General features: G+C 44.7%; 1 protein-coding gene across 1 annotated transcript in view; it reads left to right on the top strand.

The window, feature by feature from the left end:
* Window positions 1-13,740, top strand: part of mta1 (metastasis associated 1) — a 48,864-nt gene extending 35,124 nt beyond the window's left edge. The window contains exons 4-17 of the mRNA XM_064927720.1: window positions 466-598; window positions 785-848; window positions 2,723-2,840; window positions 3,460-3,562; window positions 3,873-3,972; window positions 5,206-5,394; window positions 6,222-6,355; window positions 6,777-6,961; window positions 7,353-7,501; window positions 7,700-7,889; window positions 8,158-8,247; window positions 8,424-8,579; window positions 12,667-12,809; window positions 13,039-13,740. Coding sequence (XP_064783792.1) covers window positions 466-598; window positions 785-848; window positions 2,723-2,840; window positions 3,460-3,562; window positions 3,873-3,972; window positions 5,206-5,394; window positions 6,222-6,355; window positions 6,777-6,961; window positions 7,353-7,501; window positions 7,700-7,889; window positions 8,158-8,247; window positions 8,424-8,579; window positions 12,667-12,770 — 1,715 coding nt within the window. The 3' untranslated portion in view covers window positions 12,771-12,809; window positions 13,039-13,740. The remainder of the gene's footprint in view (window positions 1-465; window positions 599-784; window positions 849-2,722; window positions 2,841-3,459; window positions 3,563-3,872; window positions 3,973-5,205; window positions 5,395-6,221; window positions 6,356-6,776; window positions 6,962-7,352; window positions 7,502-7,699; window positions 7,890-8,157; window positions 8,248-8,423; window positions 8,580-12,666; window positions 12,810-13,038) is intronic.
* Window positions 13,741-18,796: the final 5,056 nt, after the last annotated feature.

Raw genomic sequence — 18,796 nt, 5'->3', positions numbered from 1 at the left:
CGCCTGCTGCAATACAGTCTCTTCTGTGTCTTCTCCCACATGGAGAGGGGGAATAAAGAAAGAAGTAGAGGGAGAGGTTAGAGAGAAACATGCTGGGGGAGAATAGAGGGGCTTATAGACAAACTCACCAGTCCAGGCAGGGATCAATATTCTCATTTACTAAATGAGCCTGGCACCTGCAGTGCCACAAAGCATTGACGTGAACTCCTCTGGATCATTACCCTAGCTCATCTGCCTCATTACCCTAGCTACCTTCATGGTGTGAATACTGTTTTTGTTCGTCGTCACTGGTTTCCTGGAAAACAAATCTCTGTAGCATCTAATCCTTCAGTTTGGCTCTAGGTCTCTGGTTCTCCAGTATGTGGTGCCCGCACTTGACTCAGTCCTTGCCAGTTCTGCCCGAAACCCCCGTTTGTGTGTGTGTGAACGAGCGAGTTAACTAACATGACCTTTGACCCCTATCAGGAGAGCTGGAGGAGGAGATGGAGAACCCGGAGTTGAACCCAGTTGACCTGCCAGAGAAACAGAAACACCAGCTGAGACACAGAGAGTTGTTCCTGTCCCGGCAGCTAGAGTCATTACCTGCTACACACATCCGGTATGACATGTACTTACCATCTCACCTTATGTTAGCTCCTTGCTACAGACCATGAGAGTTGGTATATGTTAAAACACAGCCTGGAAACAGATGGCACTTTCACCTGTATTATAGGAACGCATTGGTGTTATACGGCTGTACTGTATTTAAGAGCTACATCTCAATCAGATTGTGTGTCTGTCTCAGGGGGAAGTGTTGTGTCACTCTGCTCAATGAGACTGAGGCGCTGAAGTCATATCTGGACCGGGAGGTAGGTGGCTGTCTTTACTGTCCTCACACACTGTCTTCTCAGAGAGTGAATGGTGTGTGTCATATCCTCTTATGTATGGCTTTGATGTACAGTACCAGTCAAATGTTTGGACACACCTACTCATTCAAGTTTTTTATTTTTATTTTTTATTTTTTTACTATTTTCTACATTGTAGAATAACAGTGAAGCTATGAAATAACGCATGTGGAATCATGTAGTAACCCCCCCCAAAAAATATTATTCAAATCAAAATGTATTTTATATTTGAGATTCTTCAGTCGCCACCCTTTGCTTTGATGACATCTTTGCACACTCTTGGCGTTCTCTCCACCAGCTTCACGAGGTAGTCACCTGGAATGTATTTCAATTAACAGGTGTGCCTTAAGTTAATTTGTGGAATGTCTTAATGTGTTTGAGCCAATCAGTTATCTTATGACATGGTAGGTTTGGGAATACAGAAGATATTTTGTTCATTTTATGGCAAGATCAGCTCAAATAAGCAAAGAGAAACAACAGTCAACAACTTTAAGACCTGAAGGTCAGTCAATACGGAAAATGTCAAGAACTTTGAACATTTCTTCAAGTACAGTCGCAAAAACTGTCAATTGCTATGATGAAACTGGCTCTCATGAGGACCGCCACAGGAAACTAAGACACATAGTTACTTTTGCTGCAGAGGATAAGTTCTTTAGAGTTACCAGCCTCAGAAATTGCAGCTCAAATAAATGCTTCAGAGTTCAAGTAACAGACAATAAGAATAAGACTTGCTTCGACCAAGAAACACAAGCAATGGTCATTAGAACGGTGGAAATCTGTCATTTAATCTGATGAGTCTAAATTTGATATTTTTGGTTCCAACTGCTGTGTCTTTGTGAGACTTAGAGTAGGTGAACGGATGATATCCGCATGTGTGGTTCCCACCGTGAAGTGTGGAGGAGGAAGTGTGATGGTGCTTTGCTGGTGACACTCATTGATTTTATTTAGAATTCAAGGCACACTTAACCAGCATGGCTAGCATAGCATTCTGCAGCGACAGTCCCACTAAGCGCATACCAGATTGGATATATTTTGTCACCTCCCAGGCTGTGTAAGGGCTATTTGACCAAAAAGGAGAGTGATGGAGTGCTGTAACAGATGACCTGGCCTCCCCAATCCCTCGACCTCAACACAATTGAGATGGTTTGGGATGAGTTGGACTGCAGAGTTAAGTAAAAGCAGCCAACAAGTGCTCAGCATATGTGGGAACTTCAAGACTGTTGGGAAGGCATTCCATGTGAAACTGGTTGAGAGAATGCCAGGAGTGCGTACAGCTGTCAAGGCGAAGGGTGGCTACTTTGAAGAATTTAAAATTTATTTTAATTTATCACTTTTTTGGGGTTACTATGTGTGTTATTTCATAGTTTTGATGTCACTATTATTCTGCAATGTAGAAAGTAGTAAAAATATAGAAAAACCCTGGAATGAGTAGATGTGTCCAAACTTTTGACTGGTACTATATGACCATGTTGGGTGAGTTTGTGTGTGCCTGTGTCCAACTGATTGTGATGTGTGTTAGTTGTGAGTCTTAGTGCTGTATGAATAATTCAGTGTGTTGACCCAGAATGTTCTTTTCACAGTCAGTAATGAGGAGACGAAAGTCTGCTCTCTACATACGTGCATACACACACACACACACACACACACACACACACACACACACACACACACACACACACACACACACACACACACACACACACACACACACACACACAAACCACAACCCCACTCAATTTCTTAATTCCTACTTCTCTAACTCTTTTCTAATGTCTCTCCTCTCTCTATCCCTCTTTTTTTCTCCCACTTCTCTTCCTCCTCCCTCTCTCTCTCTCCAGGATGCGTTCTTCTACTCCCTGGTCTACGACCCCCAACAGAAGACTCTGCTGGCTGATAAAGGGGAGATCAGGGTGGGGAACAAGTACCAGGCAGACATCACAGACTTCCTTAAAGAGGGTACGTACGCCAGAGACACTCGTACACAAAACTGGACGGTTAGCATTTTCCATAGGTAAATGTGACACGCTAGCTGGTAGATTAGCCTCCTGGCTAGTATTCTCTCTGGTAGTGCAAGCATGGTCCGATCTCATCTCAAGGCCCAGTCAGTGGGAGGGCATGGGCGTCTGTCCCACTGCCTAATAAACCCACTGCAATTGGAACAATTTTGCAACGGTATGACAAGGAGTGTGTTATCAAAGTAGGTTTTACTGAGGAGCCATGTCACACCAATAGTGTTGGAGAGGGTCAAAGGGCAGGATATTTACCGTTTTGTGGATCCCTCTATCGAAGGAATCGTAACCACAACACCCCAAGACTGTTGGAAAGCCAGAACTAAATTGACTTTGGTTAACCACAGGGCTGTCTAGTCCGATAGAGTGTATCAGACTGGTGACTGTGCTGACTGCTTACTCACTGGTGACTGTGCTGACTGCTTACTCACTGGTGACTGTGCTGACTGCTTACTCACTGGTGACTGTGCTGACTGCTTACTCACTGGTGACTGTGCTGACTGCTTACTCACTGGTGACTGTGCTGACTGCTTACTCACTGGTGACTGTGCTAATTGGACCCCCAGGCGAGGAGGATGGCAGGGACCTGGCCGAGCTGGAGGAGAAGGTGTGGGACCCCAGCAGTCCCCTCACAGAGAAACAGATCGACCAGTTCCTGGTTGTGGCTCGGTAAGTGGCTCCGGTCCGGTGGGCTGTGGTGAATGGGTAAGTGGTTCTACTGTAGGGGTAGCGCCTTGGTAAGACTGCTGTGAACTGGATAGCCAATGTAAAATATTTTTCAGTAACACATTTTTTGGTGGCTCGGTAAAACGGGGTGCAAGGGTATCGGATCAGTAAGAAGACTGGTCCATCTAGTCAGATTTGCACTATTGCCAAAAACATGATATCTGGTCGCTTTGGATAAGAGCATCTGCTAAATAACGTAAATGTAAAAATTGTATCCCTGTCTCATCCATCTCTCGCTCGCGCTCTCTCTCAGGTCAGTTGGTACCTTTGCGCGGGCTCTAGACTGCAGTAGTTCTGTCCGGCAGCCCAGTCTTCACATGAGTGCTGCTGCTGCGTCTCGAGACATCACCCTGGTAAGACACACACACATTGCCCACTTCCCTAGGTAGGGTCAGGCCAGAGTTGAGTGCTGTTAGCCCAGGGGTATGCTGGGAGCTACAGTAGAAGGTGTGTATGTGAGCTTGTTTGTGTGTGTTCGCTTGCCATAGTGTGAGGATCAGTAATGAGCAGGCTTCAGCCTGCCCCAGACGCCACACGTTCCGGCCCACTTCTGCACCTCATATATAAAACATGAAACACAGGCCTCCGAGCTACAGCTTTCAGAGTACACACATCCGTGAACACATGCGCACAATACACATCCTCTCAGACTCGCCAATAGAGACGCTCACACGAAGTCAAGTGACAAGATAATAGCCCATCCACTTCTGTTTTTTGACTATGCTTTGTTCCTTAAACTTGCGGGCTTTGACAAGCAGAATAATGGGGACCCTTTGCTTGAATTGTATGTTACGAGGGTGGGTTTTGTTTGCTGGGTGTATGTGGAAAAACCAGGGTTTTGTTCATTAGGGCACACTGTAAACCAGGGTTGTGTTCATTAGGGCACACAGTTATCTCTTAATTCAAAGACTCAATCATGGACACTCTTACTGACAGTTGTGGCTGCTTTGCGTGATGTATTGTTGTTGCCTCCTTGCCCTTTGTGCTGATGTCTGTGCCCAATAATGTTTGTACCATGTTTTGTGCTGCTACCATCTTGTGTTGCTGCCATGTTATGTGTTGCTGCCTCGCTATGTTGTCCTAGGTTTCTGTTTATGTTGTGGGGCGGCAGGGTAGTCTAGTGGTTAGAGCATTGGACTAGTAACCGAAAGGTTTCATGTTCAAATCCCCGAGCTGACAAGGTACAAATCTGTCGTTCTGCGCCTGAACAGGCAGTTAACCCACTGTTCCTAGGCCGTCATTGAAAATAAGAATTTGTTCTTAACTGACTTGCCTAGTTAAATAAAGGAAAAATTAAAAAATGAAATGAAATGTGTGTTTTTGTCCTATATTTATATTGTATTTATTTATTTTAATCCCAGGCCCCCGTCCCAGCAGGAGGCCTTTTGCCTTTTGGTTGACCGTCATTGTAAATAACAATTTGTTCTTAACTGACTTGCCTTGATAATGTTAAATAGAATTTAAAAAAACGCACAGAAGTGTTTTCATATTGAACCAGTACAGATGGAACCTCCCCAGTTATGTGTTTCTTCTGTTTTGTGCCTACCGAACACTATCTGCCATTTCCCCCCCTCTCCTCTCCCCAGTTCCATGCCATGGACAGCCTGGATAAGACGCGCTATGACATGACGCGGGCCATCGCTGCGCTGGTTCCCCAGGGAGGGCCTGTTCTCTGCCGGGACGAGATGGAGGAGTGGAGCGCCTCCGAGGCCAACCTGTTTGAAGAGGCCCTGGAGAAATACGGAAAAGACTTCACAGACATACAACAGGACTTTGTGAGTACAGACCGACGGGTAGCCAGTCAGGAAGGTTCTGCTGCCTTGGCTTGGACTAGCCTCGACAAGGAGGCTCTGATGTACACGGAACCGGCTCAGTTCAAGGCTCACAATATGTATCTCTGGGATGGGTAACTGGTGGCCCGCAGATCAAATTCCCCATGGCAGAATGACTATTACATGAAATTAGTTAGAAAATAGCTAAATCTTTACCCCATGGCAAAATCTGTAGCATTGCAGGAAATGAACTGTAAAACGTAAATGTTTTGCTCGCAAGGTGGGTGGGGGGGCCAATGTTTTTTTTTGTGGCCCCCATCCTTTATGTCTCTAATAGTGAGACACTCAACTCAGAGACTCACAGGCATCCTATTGAGAGCCCAGCATGTCTGCTGTAGCCATAGAGATGGATACTGTATGTCTATATCTCTGTCAGCCAGGTGCTGCTGTTGCCCTGAGGGGGAAGAATAAATGAGTTTTCTGCTGTCTTTACACTGTGCCTCATTCTGCCACCTGGTGGTGGGTTAGTCGGTGCACTACTCAGCCCACAGCCATGGGCTGCTGTTAGGGGAGGGGCTTGCTCTCTGGCATCCTGACAATTCAGTTGCCTCTTTCAAACTTTTTTTTTTTTTTTTTTAAAGAGCGCAGTGCTCATTTCCCCCTTGCCGAAGATCAAAGTATTTGCTTACAAAGATGTAGGAAATGTACTAATGTAGTGCCCTAAAGCATGATGGCGAGGACCGCTTTGCTGTGAGGTGGAAACGGCTCTAAAGCATGACGGTGGGATATCTGTGATGTTGAAACCGCTTGTGTCTCGTCCTCCCCGGCAGCTCCCCTGGAAATCCCTGACCAGTATCATAGAGTACTACTATATGTGGAAGACCACAGACAGATACGTACAGCAGAAACGGTTAAAAGCAGCAGAGGCAGAGAGCAAGTTGAAGCAAGTCTACATCCCCAACTAGTGAGTATCTGTCTGGCTGGCTACTGGGATACTGTGATTTCTTGTCAGACTCGTACAGCGGGTCCCAATTTGCACCCTGCCGCTAAGTCTTCGGCCTTTGCAGATCGGAATGCTCTGTATAGGTGTAATCGGCAATGGTGGAGAGTCTGCAAACAATGGAGTGGTGCCGAAGGGTTAGGGAGGTATTTGGGACTGGCTGCAGATGACGGTTCCCACTAGATGGTCAAGCTGCAAAGTTTTTTGGTCTTAATTCAAGGTTGGGGTTAGGCATAAGGTTATCAGGTTTAAAATCTGATTTTAAGAAGAGAAATTGTAGAAATGGGCGGGGTTTATGACTTTGCAACTTGCCCAGATAGTGACGACCGCAGATTATACAGTACGTTGCATCTCTGTCTCTGATCCTCTGCCCACTTCCTCATAGCAACAAGCCCAACCCCAACCAGCTGAGTGTTAACAATGTAAAGCCTGGAGGTGTGGGAGGCCTGGTGAACGGCTCCGGGGCTGGAGCCGCAGTCGGAGCCGGGGGTTTGCCTGGAGCCCTGGGGGTGATATCAGTTCCCCCAGGACAGACCCCAGGCCTGGGCCGCGCCTGCGAAAGCTGCTACAGTGAGTAACGCCACAAATGTCCTGTTTCCTGGATGATGAAATAAAGACCGTGATGATGTTAGAAAAGAGACCTGGAAGTAAACCTGGGAGTCAAGAGTACTCCTAGTACAGATATACAGTACCTCCTGAAGAACCTTGAGAATCACTCTCATCCTAGTATGATCTCTTCCCCATGCTTGGGTAGCAAGGCTCCAAGCCAAGCCTCCATCTCTATTGCTGTTCTTAAGCAATGAAGGAGTGGGAGTTTTTAAGACTGGAGAGCGAGTCAAAGCTCAGCTCACGCTGCAGTAGAATCTATTCCGCTATTTTAGTAGTGTTAATAAAGTCTTAAATGATTTAAAGACTTACTGAGTCTGTGTGTGGGTGTCCTCCTTTCTCTCTGTGCGTGTAGCCACCAGCTCGTACCAGTGGTACTCGTGGGGTCCCCCCAACATGCAGTGTCGTCTGTGTGCCTCCTGCTGGACCTACTGGAAGAAGTATGGAGGACTGAAGATGCCAACCAGACTAGAAGGAGAGCGACCTGGACCCAACCGCAACATGGTAAACAACTCAAACTGAGAGATCATGTATTGGATAAAACCATTTTCAAGGATAATGTGAAACTGACCAGAACTTCCCAGCCCTTCTGTATAACAACTTACAACTTTTTGTCTTGGACTCCACTCTTGTCTCTGATTTGTTGTCCATTCTCTTAACAATTTTTCATATCCTCGCTCTCTCTCTTCCCCCACCCGCCAGTCTCCTCACAGTGTTCCCATGCGTCACGGTGGGAGCCCCAAGTTTGCTGTGAAGACGAAACAGGCCTTCTACCTACAGACCACCCAGGTGACACGCGCCGCCCGACGAGTTTGTCAGGACATCATCAGACCGCGCTTCCTCGCCCGACACCCTTACCTCCCTCTCAATACAGCCCAAATCAAACAAGAGTGTGAGTACTGTACCCCTCAACTGCCTACCTCCTCCTCACCGCCCAAAATCAAGGCGTAGCGAGAGTACGACAAGGACCTGGGTCCTGTTCATTAAGGCACCAAACGGACGAAAACTAAGTAAAACGGGGAGGGACTACCTGGAATTGTCCAATAAGAAACGCTTGTTTTATTTTCCTGGTGCAAAATGTTTTGAAAGGTCTCAGTGGCTGTCTTATGTAACGGTCTGCTGAAATGTGGTACATGCATTCTGACTCTGGTGCATTTCAGGTGCGCTGCGGTTGCCAGACGAGCCCAAAAAGCCCTTGCCGCTGAAGCCAGTTGAGAGGAAGCCTCTGGAGTCTGTTGTCCGATATCTAGGTGAGGATCTGTTACGCCCATCTGTAGTCTCTAATTTTCAGTCTGCTAAATGGCCTACTGTATTATATATTGTCTGTTTTAGCCAGTGTTGATTTTGCGATTTAAACTCATATCTTTCCTTTCTCTTCCTTTCTCTCCCTCTTGTGTCTTCTGTCCTCCTCTCTCCGGGTCCCCAGAGGCCCACCCGTGCCCTCCCAAACATGACCCCCCGCGTGGCCAGACGGTCACCACGGGTAGCCTGACACCCATCAAGTCCACACCCAACATACTCAACAACGGCTCGCCCACCATCCTGGGCAAACGCACCTACGAGCAGCACAACGGCATTGATGGTGAGAGACCGGGGTGCGGGAGAGGAGTAGAAGGGGGTTGGGAGTCCTTGGGATGTTGATGGAAAACCGTTGTGATCATTGCTGCACTCCATTGGGGTTTGAGTCAGCACCCCAACGTCTTGTGTCTTAGCGGCCATTTTTTTTTTTTGTTTTTTTTTTGCAGCCTACCTTTCTCCACCCCTCCCCCTCATCTCCCTTTGTCCCAATGTAACTGGTTATACATGCCCCTCTTTTTTTTCGCTCACCAACTTTCCGCCTTTCACTTTCTCTCTCTCCCTTGACAGTTTATTATTTTTGCACCATCTGTCTCCGTCGCTCTCTCCTTTACCCCCTCTTCTTCTCTTGCACCGTTCTCTTCTTTTTGTTTGTTCTGCTCTTCATTTCTCTCTCTTTGTCTCTGTACATCCATCTCAGTGGGCTGTAGTGAAGGCTGGTTTCTTTCTCTGTGGTGTATATCGCTCTAGGCTACGACCGGGTGTTGTCATGGTAACGGTGCGGTAGCCAGGACCTGAGTGAGACCAGAGGGGTGGTGTGGTTCGCTGGGACCTCGCTCCCTAATAAGCCTTCTCTCCTGGACCACAGCAGGGCTATTCCACACTCACTAGGGACTATGTCCATGATCAGAAAGGAGGGGCACCTGTCAATGTGTGTGTTGCATAGCGATAGAAGGAGAAACGTGGAGGGGGAAGATGTGGAGCGTAACGGCGGGAGGGAGCTAGGCCTATAGACTACCTACAATGAGTGGTTCTCCCGTGTCTTCTAATACAAGGTTTCCCTAACTCAGTCCTGCCCCTCCCTGGGTGCACGTTTTGGTTTTGGCCCTAGCACCACACAGCTGATTCAAATAAGCAAAGCTTGATGCTGAGTTGGTTATTTGAATCATGTGTGCAGTGCTAGGGCATTAAACCAAAACGTGCACCCAGGGAGGGGCAGGACTGAGTTTGGGTAACCCTGCACTGCTGCTGGTGTCTACAGACATCTTCTCTGGGTTTGGACAGGAGACAAGACTCCTAGAATACAGTTGAAGTGGGAAGTTTACATACATGTATGTTGGAGTCATTAAAACTCATTTTTCAACCACTCCACACATTTCTTGTTAACAAACTATAGTATTGGCAAGTCGGTTAGGACATCTGCTTTGTGTATGACACAAGTACATTTTACAACAATTGTTTATAGACAGATTATTTCATTTATAATTCACTGTATCACATTTCCAGTGGGTCAGAAGTTTACATATACGAAGTTGACTGTGCCTTTAAACAGCTTGGAAAATTCCAGAAAATTATGTTGTGGCTTTAAAAGCTTCTGATAGGCTAATTGACATAATTTGAGTCAATTGGAGGTGTACCTGTGGATGTATTTCAAGGCCTTCAAACTCAGTGCCTCTTTGCTTGACATCATGGGAAAATCAAAAGAAATCAGTCAAGACCTCAGAAAGAAATTGTAGACCTCTACAGGTCTGGTTCATCCTTGGGAGCAATTTCCAAACGCCTGAAGGTACCACGCTCATCTGTACAAACAATAGTAAGCCAGTATAAACACCATGGGACCACGCAGCCATCATACCGCTCAGGAAGGAGATGCATTCTGTCTCCTAGAGATGAACGTACTTTGGTGTGAAAAGTGCTAATCAATCCCAGAACAACAGCAAAGGACCTTGTGAAGATGCTGGAGGAAATGGGTACAAAAGTATCAATATCCACAGTAAAACGAGTCCTATATCAACATAGCCGCTCAGCAAGGAAGAAGCCACTGCTCCAAAACCGCCATAAAAAAGCCAGACTACGATTTGCAACTGCACATGTGGACAAAGATTGTACTTTTTGGAGAAATGTCCTCTGGCCTGATGAAATAGAACTGTTTGGCCGTAATGACCATCGTTATGTTTGGAGGAAAAGGGGGATGCTTGCAAGCCGACGAACACCATCCCAACCATTGGACAATGACCCCAAGCATACTTCCAAAGTTGTGGCAAAATGGCTTAAGGACAACAAAGTCAAGGTATTGGAGTGGCCATCACAAAGCCCTGACCTCAATCCTATAGAAAATTGGTGGGCAGAACTGAAAAATTTAAATGCAATGTTACCAAATGCTAATTGAGTGTATTTAAACTTCTGACCCACTGGGAATGTGGTGAAAGAAATAAAAGCTGAAATAAATCATTCTCTCTATTATTATTCTGACATTTCAAGTTCTTAAAATAAAGTGGTGATCCTAACTGACCTAAGGAAGGGAATTTGAACATTGGATTCAATGTCAGGAATTGTGAAAAACTGAGTTTAAATGTAGTTGGCTAAGGTGCATTTAAACTTCCGACTTCAACTGTATGTGCTGTCTGTCTGAACGCCACTTCATGTCTCATTTTCATTTAGGAAAAATAATGGATCTGTCCTCTGGTTACGCACACGTCACGGACTGCACAACTACATTATTAACATGAATATGCTACAGCAAGTTTCCATCAATCTCATTGATATGCTGTATAGATCAGTTTGATTATAGCCCTGTTCACACGATTGTCTGATCTAATAAGACACCCTTCTGTCTGGAGTGGGGGTCAGGGTTTGGGACAGGAAGTGTCACTGGGTGGAGTGGATCTCCTGCTGCAGGGCAGATGAACATGCATTACTACAGAAGACCAACAGAGGGCAGGAGAGGTCAGACATGAACATGCATTACTACATAAGACCAACAGAGGGCAGGAGAGGTCAGACATGAACATGCATTACTACAGAAGACCAACAGAGGGCAGACATGAACATGCATTACTACAGAAGACCAACAGGGGGCAGGAGAGGTCAGGCATGAACATGCATTACTACAGAAGACCAACAGGGGACAGGAGAGGTCAGGCATGAACATGCAGTACTACAGAAGACCAACAGGGGACAGGAGAGGTCAGGCATGAACATGCATTACTACAGAAGACCAACAGGGGACAGGAGAGGTCAGGCATGAACATGCATTACTACAGAAGACCAACAGGGGGCAGGAGAGGTCAGACATGAACATGCATTACTACAGAAGACCAACAGGGGGCAGGAGAGGTCAGACATGAACATGCATTACTACAGAAGACCAACAGGGGACAGGAGAGGTCAGGCATGAACATGCATTACTACAGAAGACCAACAGGGGGCAGGAGAGGTCAGATATGAACATGCATTACTACAGAAGACCAACAGGGGACAGGAGAGGTCAGGCATGAACATGCAGTACTACAGAAGATCAACGGGGCAGTAGAGGTAACCTTTTAATTCTGCTGCTCCATCAGCATCAGTCGCTCAGTGCTGAAGGCAGCGCAAAGGCTTTACAATAGACTAGAATCTTGATTATGTCTGCTAGCCATGGGCACGGGTATTAGAATATTTCAGTATCCGAGCAGACGTTAGTATTCCATTACTTGCAAGAGTATCCATTTTTCTGAAGGGGAAAAAAAAGTATAGGCCTATTTTAACAAAAAAGGTTTGTCTAAAGTGAAATGATGTATATGACATTGCTACATAGTCTGCAAGGATAGACCATTACATTAGACATTTTAATAAAGCAGTTTTATGACGGTTTTTATGAGTGTGCCCTATTAACAAAAAGATGTACCGGTAGCCTACGCACTTCACACTTGTAGCGTGTTATTGTCTGTCAATCAAAGCGGCAGTACAGTCAGAGGCTCTGTGTGTAGTAAGTGAAGTGGGAGATTTCTAATCAATGCAAAATGGAATTTAAAATGATGGGATTTGGTTGGCTAAATGAGGGAGTAGGCTACAATTACAACGATCAACCAACTGGTATATGATGATTTTAATATGGAGTTGTTGTTGACCAGGACAGGGAGCGCAGCAAAATAGCCTCAATTAGCCTCGTTACGTTAGCTAGCTATCTTCACATCGATTTGATGCAGTCGAGACCGACACTACCTGATGAGAGAACCTTTTGCAGCAACACGTTAGTCTAACTTGCGCAAGTTTGGCTACTCGGTCTCTCTGTGTGTTCCAAAAAATCCTGCTATTATTTAAATGGTGCAATAATTTCACATGCCCTTCCCTAGTGTCTGTGACTGTATTAATATCCATCTCTCCTCTGCCAGGTATGAAGCCCAAAGCCCCTCAGTGGGATATCATGGCCAAGAGGACCGCTGAGGCAGGCCGGACCACCTCTGCCCCTATGCAGCAGGTACATGAGCTGGACTGACTGACCACAGCAGGAACCTCACTACAACCTTTACACAAGGTAGGACACCTCTCGTTCAAGGATTCATTTGTTGGCTGATTGATTTGATGTATTTATTTCACTGACTTTCATCTTTTAAGATGTCCTGTCGATTATGGGCTCGTAAGATACTAGATATTCCAAAAGTAATGCCTTTACATTGTTAAATAGTACTTTATTGTGTTCTGAAGTAGAATCATATAGTGGAGTATAAGAGATGAAGTCTAAACCCTCGTTTTCTTACCCCCAGGTAAATGAAACTGGGAATGTATTTTTCCACATCCAGAGATGGAGTTGGGGGGATTTGAGTGGAGGAGGGCTGACAGCCGCAGCACCATCATTGATTGTCCATCATCTCACCCAATCGGCACGAGCCTGCAAAACTGTCAAAGACCAATGGACCAATTGTTTTTGGGAATGGAAGGAGTGGCTCTAAGGCTTTGGCCTATCAGAAGACTTCCTGACTCTACAGGACTGTGTTTATTACTTAACCTTGTTATTACTGTCGTCATTGTAATTATAATTATTATTTTTTTTTTACCAACTATAACCCGACAGCTTATCAGTTTAATTGTTAATTAAAAAAACAATAACTTAAAGTTTCATGACAACTTCTTGGCGTTGTTGCGTGGAAAACCCCTGTGGAAAAGGGTGAAAGAACGACTGTATTGTAATATAAGCCATTTGCAATTTTTTTTTTTTACATGTTTATTAAATACACAACAATGAGAAATCATTTCAATGACATAAGAATAATTCCTTGGTTGTTATTGTTCATTCTTTTGAAAGCTTCTAGAGTTTTCTGATTCTGTTTTTTTGTGAGCAGGCCTGACCCTATTTGCCCCGAGAGGTTTAACTTATTGAGAAACTGAAACATGCTGTTTTTTCTACCTTTTTTCACAAGTAATGCATCTATGCTTCAATGATGTAATTAAAAAGATGATTGATTTTTTTTTTTTTTTTCTTGTGTGGGATTACTGTTCTGGTTGTGGAACACCTTGGTTTGTCCCAAAATTTTGGCACCCTAAATTTTACATAGTGCATTCCTTTTGACCATAGGCCTCAGGGTTCTGGGCAAAAGTCATGCACAATAGAAATCGATATAGTAGAGTTACTCCCAAGTAAAGATTCTATAAGATATGTTTTTGGGTAGTTGGCTAGCGCCAAAACTCCAGTATTTCTCCTTCTATAGGTTGGCCTCTATTATTTTTAAGTGGTGAGCCAACATGTTTTCACCACTTTTATTGCCATGATGGATCAGCTTTTTTTCTCATGGTGTTTTGTACCTCTGCAGCAGAGGAGCAATATATTTAAAACACAGAATCAGAATAAAACCAAACTATTGAATCGCAGTACACATAGAATCGTGATGTATATAGAATGGCAGTCACCGGAGGCTGGTGAGGGGAGGATGACTCCTAATTGTGGCAATGGAGTGAATGGAATGGCATCAAAACACGTTTGATACCATCAATAAGCCGTTCCAGCCATTACTATGAGCCCATCCTCCCCAATTAATGTGCCACCAACCACCTGTGATTATAATACATTGTATTCCACCTAAGTATTTTAATATCTTATTGCGAGGTCCCTGGCAATTCCCAGTCCTACTATAGGTGTGTATATAGGGACTATATTGAATCTGATCTTTTGCCTTCCAATTTATAACGTACCACCTCCATATGTGGATATCAATCCTGATACAAACCCAATCTGCCATATGCGACCTCTGATTGGGCGCTGAGATCTTTTATTTTATTTTTTACTGTTTTACAACTGCAGTGGTTTGGCCCTGCCCACTCCCTCTAAAAGTGCTTAGAGGTCACAGAGGTTCTGTCAATGACAGACCGTTTTAGAGACAAGGCTCTATATCAGGTTCAGGGTATGGGTCCATTTAATTTCTAATGGAAACTCCCATTCCTGCGCGGTTTCTCTGGTCAATGCTTATTGGTGTCTGGAGTTCAGTGTGGCTCAGTTGGTAAGCACGTCGCAATAGAAATACCAAGATAGTGAGTTCAATTCCCAAAGGTATTACATATAACGGTGCTTAAGTTATGCACTCTGACACTGTGTTTTGTATGTCCCCACTGATTGTCAAGAGAAACTGTTTTCCTGGGGTATAAAGGCCTGGGTCATCTTCAAACCGGCCCACTGTAGCAAAGCGTTTAGCTATGGAAGATTGAAACTAAAACCTGATCTTACTGGATAAGTTCAGGTAGCACTGTACCTCTGCTTTTTAAAACCTTTCTCCCTACTGAACACGACCCAGCTCTGAATTCTGCCAGAGCTCAATAAAACCCACTACTCACTGAGGTGAAGAAAGAGTTAATGAAAGATGCAAGAACAGCAGGAGTAGGGACCGTTCTGTTTCTGAGCATGTGCTGCTGTCCTGGCTAATACTGCAGTGAAGGAAAATGTGTCAATTTTCATTGGACAGTAGTCCCCTCCGGAATGGTGAATGAGCCTGTAACTGACGGTCAGACGATGTCCTGTTTGCGGATGGTGATTCTTCACATTGACCGTTGGTCCTGAGGTGCATTTCCGAGGAATCTACGACCGTGGGCGACAATCTCCCGGTAAGATGTGCGGGTTGATATAATTTTTGTTCCACTTTACTGCCTACTTGAAACCGCACAGGACGGGTTAGTTAGACTAGGCTACAGGCTGTATTTTGGTCATCCTGACATAGGAATACAGTTGGTTAAATTCATTGTTTTTTAAAACTCTGCTGCCCCACTTGACGCGCTGTCCATGGGGAGGACAATATGAATAGCACATATTTCCCGCGGTTATAACAGTTTTCGCGTTTCCCATTATTTGTATGTTTTTCCTATGATATTAGCCATTTTTATGCTCACTGATACATGTGAAAAATGTGTATTATTGGCATAGGCTACTGTAGGATAGCCTAATATAAATGCAGCCCAAGCCATCACATGAGCAATCAATATTTGATTTGGGGGGAGTAGGCAAGGCATAGCCTAGGGCTGGCACAATTACCATATAACCGAAGGTTATGGATGAGTAGTCATGAACTAAAAAAATTAACCATTCGGTTGAGTCCATTTCTGCGGTAACATGGACCCCTAACAACGTGATGAAACTTTGTTGCTCCTTTAAGAAATGTAGAATGTTAATTCAAATGATGTGTTATCTGATGTGGTTCATGCAATGGAATGTATTTGTAATGTCAGTTGAGTTGAATCAACAAATCACAGCACATATTGATGGGTACACTTCCTGCTTTTACTTTCTGCATTGCTCCAATGGGTACACTCGCAATAGCTGCCAGACGGGTGTCCACTCATTATGCTACCATTGACTTGAATGGGAGTGCCTGTTCTATTCATTTTATTTACAGTGCATTCTGAAAGTATTCAAACCCCTTGACTTTTTCCCCATTTTGTTTTACGTTACAGCCTTTTTCTAAAACACACACCTCTACATAAGGTCCCACAGTTGACTGTGCATGTCAGAGCAAAAACCAAGCCATGAGGTCGAAGGACTTGTCCGTTGAGCTCCGAGACAGGATTGTGTTGAGGCACAGATCTGGGGAAGGGTACCAAAGCATTTCTGCAGCATTGAAGGTCCCAAGAAACACCGTAGTCTCCATCATTCTTAAATGGAAGAAATTTGGAACGACCAAAACTCTTCCTAGAGCTGGCCAAACTGAGCAATCGGAGAAGGGCCTTGTTCAAGGAGGTGACCAAGAACCCGATGGTCACTCTGACAGAGCACCAGAGTTCCTCTGTGGAGATGGGAGAACCTCCCAGAAGGATAACCATCTCTGCCGCACTCTACCAATCAGGTGGCCAGACGGAAGACACTCCTCAGTAAAAGGCACATGACAGCCCGCTTGGAGTTTGCCTAAAGGACTCTTCAGACAATGAGAAACAAGATTCTCTGGTCTGATGAAACCAAGATTGAACTCTTTGGCCTGAATACCAAGCATCATGTCTGGAGGAAACCTGGCACCATACTTACGGTGAAGCATGGTGGTGGCAGAATCATGCTGTGGAGATGTTTTTCAGTGGCAGGGACTGGGAGAAGAGTCAGGATTGAGGGAAAGATGAAACCAAGATTGAACTCTTTGGCCTGAATACCAAGCATCATGTCTGGAGGAAACCTGGCACCATCCTTACGGTGAAGCATGGTGGTGGCAGAATCATGCTGTGGAGATGTTTTTCAGCGGCAGGGACTGGGAGAAGAGTCAGGATTGAGGGAAAGATGAACAGACAAAGTATAGAGAGATCCTTGATGAAAATCTCCTGTGCTCTTGATCTCAGACTGGGGCGAAGGTTCACCTTCCAACAAGACAACGACCCTAAGCACCCTTTAAAGACAATGCAGGAGTGGCTTCCGGACGAGTCTCTGAATGTCCTTGAGTGGCCCAGCCAGAGCCCGGACTTGAACCCGATCGAACATCTCTGGAGAGACCTGATAATACCTGAACAGCGACTCTCCCCATCCATCCTGACAGAGATTGACAGGATCTGCACAGAAGAATGGGGGAAACTTCCCAAATACAGGTGTACTTAGCTTGTAGCGTCGTACCCAAGAAAACTCGAGGCTGTAATCGCTACCAAAGGTGCTTCAATAAAGTACTGAGTAAAAGGTCTGAATACTTAGGTAAATATAATATTTCAGTTTTAAATGTTTTATACATTAGCGAAAATGTATAAAAAACAGTTTTTGCTTTGTCATTATGGGGAATTGTGTGTAGATTGGTGAGGGGGAAAAACAATTGCAATCCATTTTAGAATATGTCTGTAACGTAATAAAATGTGGAAAAAGTCAAGGGGTCAGAATACTTTCCGAATGCACTGTATATGGCGGCACATGCAGACAGGAGTGGAGGAGAGGAGATAATGTGACAAAAAAAATAGAATAAAAAGGATTATTACTGGCCAATTACTGTCCTCTAATATTCCATGACTGTCACAGTCCTATATGGCATCAACATTTCTCCCACTATCAGTGGGGTTGCCGCAGTGAGGTTATTTGAGGTTGTCACAGTTTCAAAGTGAGAGAGAGGGGCATCCCCAAATTAGTATCTCTATGGGGCAGCCGGCACAGTGATTCTGCAGTAACGGTAACTCCTCTCTTGGGCCTGCACAAGGAGTCGCGGCCAACCTGCAAGCTTTATTTACACACCCTGTTCCCTGTGTATTTTGATAAAGGGAAATCATTATTCACTCCAGATATGCACATGTGAATCTACTAAAGAGTTAACAAAATCTTAACAAAGTCTTTTCCTCTCAATTTGAGCATACAGATTCCTAAACCCAGGGACATGACAAAGATGTTCGGGATTAACTCCACATCCCCAGGGTCTTTCATTAAAATTGAGATAATTAAAGAAAGACCACAGATTGTACTTTTCTGAAAATCATTGAATTACAGATTTAACTTGGATACAGACAACACAGTAGGCCTACCATGTAATGAGAAAAACCCATCCACATTTTTGCATCTACCTTTGGAATCTTCATAATGCTTTTTGATATACCTCCAGGGGATCGGTGTCCCTCCCGCGGGACGGTTGAGCTAACGTAGGCTAATGTGATCAGCATGAGGTTGTAAGTAACAAAAAAAATTCCAGGACAGATATATCCGATATAGATTAACAAGAATTCAAGCTTTCTGCCTATCTGCACTGTCCGATTTACAGTAGCTATTACAGTGAAGGAATACCATGCTATTGTTTGAGGAGAGTGCACAGTTATGAACTAGAAAGTTATTAATAAACCAATTAGGCACATTTGGGCAGTCTTGATACAACATTTTGAACAGATATGGAATGGTTCATTGGATCAGTCGAAAACTTTGCACATACACATTTTGGTCCTCCTCACCTTCAACGGAAGAACCATTACAGAACCACCCACCAACCAAGGACCAAGCGGCGTGGTAACAGGCAGCAGCAGGAGAGGCAGCAGCAGCAGAAGGAAAGGCAGCACTATTTAGAGACATGGACTTGGGAGGAGATTCTAGACGGGAAAGGACCC

The sequence above is a fragment of the Oncorhynchus masou genome, chromosome 21, assembly GCF_036934945.1.
Source record: "Oncorhynchus masou masou isolate Uvic2021 chromosome 21, UVic_Omas_1.1, whole genome shotgun sequence".
In the NCBI taxonomy this organism is placed as follows: domain Eukaryota; kingdom Metazoa; phylum Chordata; class Actinopteri; order Salmoniformes; family Salmonidae; genus Oncorhynchus; species Oncorhynchus masou.
Note: the sequence above shows the minus strand (reverse complement) of the source record. Positions and strands in the feature narration are given on the sequence as shown.